The sequence below is a fragment of the Chanos chanos genome, chromosome 5, assembly GCF_902362185.1.
Source record: "Chanos chanos chromosome 5, fChaCha1.1, whole genome shotgun sequence".
Lineage (NCBI taxonomy): Eukaryota > Metazoa > Chordata > Actinopteri > Gonorynchiformes > Chanidae > Chanos > Chanos chanos.
The window spans coordinates 15,167,350-15,177,476 of record NC_044499.1 but is presented as its reverse complement, the minus strand read 5'-3'; the positions used below and the strand labels follow the sequence as shown (position 1 = coordinate 15,177,476).

At 38.6% G+C, this 10,127-nt stretch overlaps 2 protein-coding genes across 2 annotated transcripts; both read left to right on the top strand.

The window, feature by feature from the left end:
• The first annotated feature begins 2,969 nt into the window (after window positions 1-2,969).
• LOC115812203 (inositol monophosphatase 1-like) lies at window positions 2,970-5,424 on the top strand. Its single transcript, XM_030774687.1, has 8 exons — window positions 2,970-3,029; window positions 3,690-3,823; window positions 4,015-4,119; window positions 4,201-4,246; window positions 4,480-4,588; window positions 4,770-4,878; window positions 5,002-5,153; window positions 5,264-5,424. Exons 1-8 carry the CDS (start codon window positions 2,970-2,972, stop codon window positions 5,422-5,424), a joined length of 876 nt encoding a protein of 291 aa, XP_030630547.1.
• A 1,527-nt stretch (window positions 5,425-6,951) lies between these two features.
• On the top strand, window positions 6,952-10,013 carry LOC115811800 (inositol monophosphatase 1-like). Its single transcript, XM_030774163.1, has 8 exons — window positions 6,952-7,028; window positions 7,272-7,405; window positions 7,655-7,759; window positions 8,227-8,272; window positions 8,733-8,841; window positions 9,070-9,178; window positions 9,497-9,648; window positions 9,862-10,013. Exons 1-8 carry the CDS (start codon window positions 6,966-6,968, stop codon window positions 9,990-9,992), a joined length of 849 nt encoding a protein of 282 aa, XP_030630023.1. The 5' UTR covers window positions 6,952-6,965; the 3' UTR covers window positions 9,993-10,013.
• Window positions 10,014-10,127: the final 114 nt, after the last annotated feature.

Sequence of the window (10,127 nt, the reverse complement as noted above, 5' to 3'; positions counted from 1 at the left end):
CCAAGGAAAGACGTCATATTGCCACTCGCAACAATGCCTTCTGCTCAGTGTCACTACTGTGAAGTTTATATTTGGGGGGAAAAAATGTGATCCATCATTATCTCTCAGGATTGTTTAGCACTGTATAGTATCAATTTGAGAAGATAAACCTTCTTTCTCATGTTAGTATAATTTGTATGATACTTTAGCAGTTAGTGACAAAACACATTTTATTTATCTTCCCTCACTAATTGGTCAGCTGAATTAGTTGATAATAGATCAGAACTGTTGTGGAAAATGTGCTTTTGTTGGAATTTACATCTTTTTTGAAGTAAACACTTGCTCACTTGTAAAGTAAATGTCTCCACCGAGACACTGTAATACTGTCAATACATTTCATGAATGCCCTCAAATGGAAAACTGAAGCCATGGAGGGAGGCACCGTGCAAAACAATCAGTAATCTGGTGTGCAGTTTTCCTGTATTGTTTCATTCTGTTGAGCTTTACCAGTCATTCTCTGGGCTGCAAAGCAAGCTGAGAACATCTAAAACAATGTACTGTGTCTATATATACAAAAAGAGAGAAATGTTGTGCCTTAGTCTCTTGTAATTCAGAGCTCTTGATTAAAAAATCTATCCCAGCTGTTCTTTATCACAGAAGCAGAATTCTGTAAAAACCACGAGGCCTCTGTTGTGCATATACTCCCCTCCTAACACCACTATGTCTGTCAGTGTTCCCTGTTTGCCTGCAATACAGTGCAATACTTTACAGAGAGTGCTGCCTCCCTGTGGAGAGATGGCTGATACACTGTTGTCACTGTAAATGAAGCAAGGCAATGGTTTAACACAGGAAATATATCCACATCACAAGCCCCTGGGGGAATAGAGAAAATACGTCCTGTCTCTTTACAGCACTTAAAACTGCCATGAAAGGCTAAAAATTGTGCCCAGATTTTCCACTGCATTAAGTGTTTTAACTAACCTATATATGAGAAAGTTTTCTTTGTTTATGTATTCAGTATGAATGAATCAAATTGAAAATGTGAGAATGTTCTAAATAGAACAGCAAAATGTAAATCAAATTTACATACCATACTAACGAGATTAAACTGTGGTAAGAAAGGTGATTTATTGGTATAGCATTAGCATGGGTGAATTTAAAAATAGATGGAATCATATTTCTCTTGCTCACACAGACAGATTATGCCAGTGGACTACATACATTATATTAGTCCCATGGCAAGAGTGAAGTTCACTCTCTTGATATATATGTCTTGTTTATCCCAAATAATACAGTTCTTGTAATGTACGGAGGTACATTGTACATAGTACATTGGTGTTGTAATGTATGGAGGAGCTGCCTATATACTATATTTTTTATAGTGTGTATATGTGTGTGTGTGTGTGTGTGTGTTTGTATGTATATATATATTTGTGTAGTATATATATATACACTATGTAACTACACACACATACACACACACACACACACATATATATAATGTAAAATTTGTACATGTGTGTAACATTTAGATCGTATCATTAATAACTGTATTTCTAAAAGATTTGGAAGCGTAATAGAATACAACTACCCATGGGAATACCATGACAAACATAGTATATTATAAATGAAGTTCTCATGTATTCTAATTTGTAGGGTTAGATGCAAGTACTGAAGTGTAGGGATAACGCAAACCTGTCTCCATATGCCGTCTTTCTGTTTTTCTTCATATCTGTGAAGTCCTCTTTGTTTTAATTTCTTTGAATCTACAAATTGCAAGGGCACAAAAACATCAAGTTGTTCCAACTGAAATATGGCTGTATTATCTCCCTTTTATCGCATGTCAAACTGTGAGACAATGTAAAACATACTGTTCTCCCCAAACTGCGTCAGAATGACTTTTATTTATGCCTTAATTTCGTCTATCAACAAACAGCGCTAATGTGCTGTAAACAAACTTTAGATTTACCACTTTTGTCATCATTCTTGTCAGATGAAAGAATACGTTGGATCTTCTTGCTAAATTGTAAAAAACAGATTTATTCAGTCCTTCATTTTAGTGAAATACTTTTCTATGTTCTTGTCATTGTTCGCGTAATCGCTAAACGTGGGAATCGATTACACTTCCCCACAACTCACTCATCACGTGTAACATTTTTGCCCACAGCACATCTTAAACCCAGTAAATCAATTAGAACAAACTCGTGACAACGTGTAAAAGCAATTAGATTAGCGTGCCCATCATGCCTCTTCGTAAATCTTAGATGTTCTGGGCAAAAACTGGATAATGAACGACTGAGGGGCTACATAATTTAAGATAATGTCATATCCTGAATGATACATCTAACACAACTGGGTTCAAATGTGGACAAACGCATGGTTCATATCATTACCCTGCGTTCTTGGAGTATGTCATCTTGTACAACCTAAATCTACATGACGACTAAACTGCGATTCCAGTTGCATATTTTGATAAGCCTGTCTGTTATACTTTAGCTTCAGTTTATAGATGACTTAATCTGCTTCTCATGTTGTCTCGTACAGAAGGTGGAGAAAACAACTGATAAACTCAGTTGGCTTGATATTTAGAGGGGCATGAACATTGAAAGCATCTATAAAACCGTTCATAGATTGGTAGTCCGCACTGAGCGATTCCCACGTCTCGTAAGAAGATACAGTTCCAGTGAGCAAGGTAAGTGTGTATATTAGCTTCATATTTTAAACATAATGGGACATTTAGCTATACTATGCGTAATTAATTAAGCACTTCACGCAGTTTTAACTGCTCTGGTGTTTTAAATGGTTTTCCTCATACAATACTTTATTCAGCATAGGAATGAGCAAGTGCTTCAGCTGGTCCGAGAGAATGTCGACCTTCTTACCACAGAAGTGGTTATACATACAGACAGAATGAGATTTTTTCCGAAGCACTTCAAGTTTATTTAAACAGACATTTTATACGTGCATTCTAATTACTTACTGTAGACATCATGGCGCAGTGGACTGAATGCATGAACTTCGGGATTGCCGTGGCCAGACAAGCCAGGGAGGTGAGTTACATAGGAACAGTAGGGTCTATTGTAATATGTTTCAGCTTTGTGATAATTTTTCCATGACTTTAAATTGAGATGGTGCAACTTTTTTGTTGACAATTTGCATATGTTTACTGGATTTGGTTTTAGAGGATGCAGAGTAAACAATGAGAGCTACATACATGTAAAATTATATAACTGATGGCATATTAATGTTGATGTGTTAAAATTACACATTACACATTTACATTTTGATACAATGTAATTCTTTTCTATGTATGGCTGAGGTGTTAACACATGCCACTTATTGCGCCCACAGTCATTTTAAAAACTGCTCCAAAACTGTGAAGCCTAAAATACATCCAAAATATATACCTGCTGCTCTGAAAATATAACTGCTTCATCTCTATTTAAAGTCTTTTGAAAACAATTAAATTTGACTTTAGTAGCCTACCTTGAGCTTCTCTTTGCTCTTCTAACTGTCACCTGATCTGCCAAATCTTATAGCTCTTGAAAGTTACATGACAGATGTCATAGAACTTGTCCAGACCCCTGTTTGATTTTCTATAGGACACTTGATTGGATGTCCTTCAGAAACCTTCAGGTGGTACCTGCAGTTGTCTTTTCTGCTTAACCTTAGGTTTGTATGTGTTCTGACCATCTTTGGTGGTATTTCAGGTGATACTGGATGCCTTTAAGACCCAGAAGGCTGTGATGCTAAAGAGCTCACCTGCTGATTTGGTAACTGAGACAGATCAAAGAGTGGAGAAAATGATCATCTCTGCCATCAGACAGAAGTATCCCACACACAAGTATGCCCCAGTCCAAATAAATACAATGCACACGCACACACACACTCACTGTATTGCACTGTAGCCTGTACACTACAGTGAAAATGACCCATGACAATTCTTAGATGTTGTATAGCTGCTGATTAACTGAAATGGAGCGACAAACTCAGCAGACTGCACTGTTTTAGCATCTGTCTTGTCTTACTTACCAGGTTTATAGGTGAGGAGTCTGTAGCAGCAGGAGAGAGGCTTGTCCTGACAGACAGCCCAACATGGATTATTGACCCCATTGATGGCACTGTCAACTTTGTGCACAGGTTTGACTCCAATATCAGAATGTCTTTTGCACTTGTCACTTGTCTTTCAATACCTCTTAAATATACATTGACTGTTCTTAGATTCCCATTTGTGGCCATCTCCATTGCATTTGCTGTAAACCAGCAGGTAAGGATGAACATAGAATATCAAATTTCTCTGGGTTGCCAAGATGTGTATTTCTCTGTGACATTTTATAAAGGTTTTAAGCATGCTCGGCACAGACAAATGTAGCAGTTTCACACAGTGTAATGTATGAATATAAAACTTGTTTTGCTACATTCAGTAACACAACTGCCCATTTGTTGACAACAAAGTACAATTAATATGGAGCTGTACATATGCGTCTTGTTTGTTTTCAGACTGAATTTGGGATCGTCTACAGCTGTGTGGAGGACAAGCTTTACAGTGCTCAGAGAGGCAAGGGGGCATTCCTCAATGGTGTGCCTCTGTATGCCTCTGGACAGGAAGGTGATCAACCACAAGCATCCTAAATTTGAATGTTTCCACCCTTTTATATAGTGTTCATGTTTGTTCTACAATACCTTTTAGAGTCAAACGTTTAATCCTAGTAGTGAAAAAAATTAATATTGTTAAAGTCTTCTCTGATAATCTCTGATAATGAGGTATTGATTGTGTGTGTTTCTCATAGACATCACTAAGTGTCTGGTGGTGACGGAGATAGGAGCTGAGAGAGATGACCTAGCCTTGACCACTATGACTACTAACATACTGAACCTTCTCAAGATCCCCATACGCGGGTATGCACAAAACCTAGAATAACTGATTAATTATATTACACATGGATTCTAGCTTATCATACACATCCCTGTGCTCTCTTTGTCTCTCTGTCTCTGTCTCTCTCTCTCTCTCTCTCTCTCTAGTATCCGTGCTGTAGGCACTGCTGCTGTGGACATGTGTCTGGTAGCCACAGGTGGAGCAGATGCATATTACCACATTGGCATGCACTGCTGGGACATTGCTGCCTCTGCCCTTGTCGTGCGTGAGGCTGGTGGTGTGGTTATTGACACAAATGGTGAGCAGTTCAGGTCAAGTATAACGCACAAAATAGCCAAGCATTTAATACTTATCTTAACTTGTGCCAGCTGGATTATGAGTTTTAATACACCTCTTCTTTAATCTCAGGTGGGGAGTTTGATATGATGTCCAGGAAGGTAATAGCAGCCAGCAGTTTGGCAGTGGCCAAGCGTATGGCTCAGGTGATCCAAGCCTTTCCGTGTGCTCGTGATGATGAAAACCCAACTAAAGCCGGCAATGACGTGTACAACACTGCTAACGGGCACTGATGTCTGTTCCACAAAAACTCTATTTTTTAAAATAAATCAATATTCACAACATGACTGGAGTCTCCTTAATTCTCTTTTGCATTTTTCCTTTCTCTCTGTACTTGACCTCTTCAAACCTGGATTTACGCTAGTTGGACAGCTTGATATTAAGTGTAGACACAAACCGAAACTATTCTGACCTTAGATGTCAGCAGCGTCACTTAGGTATTCAACTTCGTTACTAACAAATTACCACATGCGTGAAAGTTCTGGAAACTCACGAATATCGCATGCCTTAACGCTTTTTAACTGACAATGTCCAGTAGGTGGCGGTACGCATATTTCATATGCACGAAACGTCTTCTAAATTCGAACGAGGAACAGATAATTCGTCCGCCTCTTCTCCTTCCTACCTCGTAGATCTCCTCATCGGTGAGTAGTCTAATGCTTATTAGTTGGCCATTTCACCATTATTTGCAGATTACATCTTTGGTTTTTGAGCACGCATCGTGTTTGTCCGTTGCCGACAGCGTTATGTCAATCACAGGTGTGTGTGTGCAGTTTAGTTGGCTGGAGTAGACAGCAACAAGAAATGCAGAATGCAATCAGTATCCTACTTCTCTGTCTACTTTTACTTTGGTAACAAATCACTGTCTCATATTTTCTTCTAACCTGTTAGTTTTGCACCACACATCTTTGTGAGCATCGGTGTTGCACTGTTAGTCGCATTGAATACCATTCGTTAGAAATATATTGAACTTGACGGCGAACTTTTATACATGATTCTTAACTTCTTCTCTCTTCTCTCTCTCATATTTTCATATTAGTCATTTATTTGATACATGAGCATCAACTTAATTTATCCACAAAAGACACATTTAGTGAAATAGCATTTGGGGCTATAGTAAATCAGCAAGGTGGGCATTTTAAAATGCCATGGCATAAGCACAATGAGATCTTCACTACTTTACGATTTCTTATAGCTATTAGAGTCACTAAAGTGTAAAAGATGAAAGTCGCAGCCCTGGATTTTTTTTCTTTTAAGAACGGTCAGTGTATAAGAAATATGTGGAAGGATAAAGGAAAGACTACAGCTGATATTCATTGTCAAGTCGAATACCCGTTAGCCTGTCCTTTAAGACATGGTAATACTTCACGGTCGGGTGCAAGTCTAGAATTGTGTCTATATTGACTGTGCGTTTATGTACGTTCTAATTTAAAACAATTGTTTCAAAATAAATTTGTTAAACTATTAATTGGACACATGGGCTCCCAGCTCTGTTCATTAGTTTACAATAAAGAAACTTAAGTAGACTGTAATACTTGGAATTACGTGGTAAGGGAGTGTTCTGAATAGTCTCTGCATGTTATTTACTTATTTTGAGGAAGCAGTTTACGCTATACTGTTAATGGGATTTCTTTGGTCTGTAGTAAGTAATCTGAATAAGTTGCACAGCAGGTAGCAGAGTGATATTACTTTTGACTTTGTTTTGAACCAGACGATTAATAATATCCTGTTTTCCCATAACACATTTGTAAACAGGAATTCACATCAAGGCAAGATGCCTGATCTCTGGCAGGAAGCAATGGACCATGCTGTGGCTATTGCCAGGAAGGCAGGAGAGGTGTGTGTGTATGCACAGATGTCTTTTGTGTGTGTGTGTGTGTGCATTACATGGGGAAATTTTCTTTCTTTCTTTTTTTTTAAATTTTGTTTATTGGGATGTTGATTATAATAACAACAAAAGACAAACATACACAACTAGTTCACCAAAATGCATCTGTACATTAACACATCTGTACATCGGGAAGTTTTCACTGAGCCGGCCGACATTTGTGGTGGACTATTTGTGTTATTTTTGTCACAGATTGTCAGGGATGCTGTACAGAATGACATGAAGATCATGTGCAAAAGCTCTTCTGTGGATCTGGTCACCAAGACAGACCAGAAAGTAGAGCAGCTCATTATTGATTCTGTCAAGGAGAAGTTTCCCACACACAGGTAAAAGAACTGTAATTATGAAACAGACAAGTATCTTATTTTAACAGTACAGTCTATATCTAAATACTAGATCGTTACAGCGTATTCTAAGCATATAAGCCATTTTCAGCACATGTTATACACCTCTACATCATTTATTACAGACTAAGCACGTTATGACATTTTGTGGAGGACACACTATGTTAGCAGGTTGTTTTGTCAATAGAAGTGTCTAATACCTTGGTTAACTTCTGTGTCCGCTGCTTTTAGTTTCATTGGTGAAGAGTCAGTGGCTGCAGGTCAGCCATGTGTCCTCACCGATAACCCGACATGGATTATTGATCCCGTGGATGGCACCACGAACTTTGTCCATGGGTACAGTATTTAAAATCACATATGCTTCTTGAAATATAAATTGTCTGTATTGTTTTCATGTTTCAAAACATAAAACAGTACTTTCACAGGGGTAAATTATATAAAGAAATCAATTACTTGATGCTGTCTCAATAATCATTCTTTGTTCAAAGATTTAAGGAATGACACTGAAATGTAAATTGGTCTCATTTTTGCAACATTTATCTGTGACTTACATTATCTAATTACTTAGATGCATTTTTGTAATTAATTTACTGCTCACTTCAGTTTACTCTGGAATGTTCACATATTTTGGTGCTATGGTTAATTCACTCAGAACTGCAAGTTAGAGTTTGGTTTTTGCATCTGTCCTGCCAGCCTACACACTCAACACTGTAATTCTTGGCACTGTTTACATGGACAACTACACTGTAAAACTCTCCCAAATATTCTCTTACTGGCACCTCTCGCCTCCTCTGTTTCCATAGATATCCATTTGTTGCTATATCTATAGGCTTTGCGGTCAACAAAGAGGTAAGTGAGGTTCACAGTTTTCACCAAAACTCATATAGTGGCTGAAAGAATTCTGTAATGGGAGGTACAAGAGCAATTACACTTTATTTGGGCTTCACGGTGGCTCAGTGGTTAGCACTGATGCCTCACAGCAAGAAGTTCAAATCCCTACCGTCCCAGGTCCATTCATGTTCTTCCCGTGTTTGCGTGGGTTTCCGGTTTCGCTGCATGCTAGGATTAGTACTGCTGTCAGCGACCTTGACCAAGGCAAGACCTGGAGTTTGTCCACTGCCCCTAGCTCATAGTGTGTGCTCACTGCTCTAGTGTGTGTGCTCACTGATGTTAGGATGGGTTAAATGCAGAGGCTGCATTTCATTGCACACTGCTCAGTGTGTGTGACACATAAAGTACTTCTATTTTCTATTTGTATAGTGTTTGTAATGGGAAAAAAAATCAGAGTGATGCAGTTCTTGTGTTTTAGCTAGAGTTTGGAGTGGTGTACAGCTGCATAGAGGACAAGATGTACACGGCACGGAAAGGGAAAGGTGCTTTCTGTAACGGAGAGCCGCTGCAGGTCTCAGACCAGAAAGGTCAGTCCTGCATTATCCGCATAATCACAGCATTTCATAGACATTTCAGTGTCCCGCCGCTATACGTGTTATTTACCTGGACTTGACTTTGACTCTGTTAAATAAAATCTTAAATGATACAGACCTTAGAACTTCTTTCCTAAGGTTACACATTCATATGCACTCGTACAAAACAACTGCCTTAACAGTCTCCCTTAATATGATTTTGATTTTTTTTTTTAATTGCAGAAATCAACCAGTCTATCATTGCCACAGAGTTTGGCTCTAACAGAGACCCAGAAGTGGTCAACAAGATATTCTCCAGCATGAGGAAAATTTTGTGCCTCCCAGTGCATGGGTACGGGTCAGCATGCCCCCCACATAGCATTCTGGATCTTTCCAAACACAGCCACGGACCCTTTGTATACACAATACTGCCTTTACTTCCCTGGCTTGTTGTGTGGATTGCAAAGATTGCCTACACCTATTTCATATTCCCTTTACTTGCTCCCATTCATTTTATCACACTTGAGGTTATACGTAATTTCATATAAATTGTGTGACAATAAAATGATAATAGAAATCTAAGGAATGAGAGAGTATGAGGTGGAACACTATACACACTATAATCACACTGTCTCTTTCTCTATCCCTTACTCTCCCCTTCCTCTCCTAGCATGCGTGGAGTGGGCACAGCTGCAACTAACATGTGCATGGTGGCCTCGGGCTGTGTGGAAGCCTACTATGAGATAGGCATCCACTGCTGGGACGTCGCTGCTGGTGCCGTCATTGTCTCTGAGGCAGGAGGAGTTCTGATGGATGTCGAGGGTGAGAGAGCTCTTTCAAAGTTTAACTCTGTTAACACCAAACTTTCTTGAGGTCGCTCTTTGAATCATTGTAAATTGTCTGTCAGGTTGTAATAAGGTCCTAAGTTAGTACATGGCGATAAGTCTTCACATGTCTTAATATAAATTTTATTACCTAATCCAAGTGCAAGTAATAAAAGTGAGTGACTTATAGCTTTATTTCAAAATGTCTCAGGTGGACCTTTGGACCTCATGTCTAGAAGAGTCGTGGCAGCTAACAATAAGACAATTGCAGAGAGAATCATAAAAGAGATTGAATCATTCCCAGCTGTCAGAGATGATGCTCCCGTCGAGACCAAAAAGTGAATTCACTGCTCAGTTTACTTTTAAGGTGATATTAATTTATGATTGTAAATCATCACATTTGTTTGTTAGATTTTTTGTGTATTTTTTTTTTCAATAGAACCTCTTTGATTTCATTAGTACTTTGGGCACATAATC

Coding starts and splice junctions, on each gene's coding strand:
- LOC115812203 (XM_030774687.1), top strand. CDS start 2,970: ATGGCGCAGTGGACTGAATGCATGAACTTCGGGATTGCCGTGGCCAGA. Junction 3,824..4,014: donor CAGAAGTATCCCACACACAA/GTATGCCCCAGT, acceptor CTTACTTACCAG/GTTTATAGGTGAGGAGTCTG. Junction 4,120..4,200: donor ACTGTCAACTTTGTGCACAG/GTTTGACTCCAA, acceptor GACTGTTCTTAG/ATTCCCATTTGTGGCCATCT.
- LOC115811800 (XM_030774163.1), top strand. CDS start 6,966: ATGCCTGATCTCTGGCAGGAAGCAATGGACCATGCTGTGGCTATTGCC. Junction 7,406..7,654: donor GAGAAGTTTCCCACACACAG/GTAAAAGAACTG, acceptor CGCTGCTTTTAG/TTTCATTGGTGAAGAGTCAG. Junction 8,842..9,069: donor GCAGGTCTCAGACCAGAAAG/GTCAGTCCTGCA, acceptor TTTTAATTGCAG/AAATCAACCAGTCTATCATT.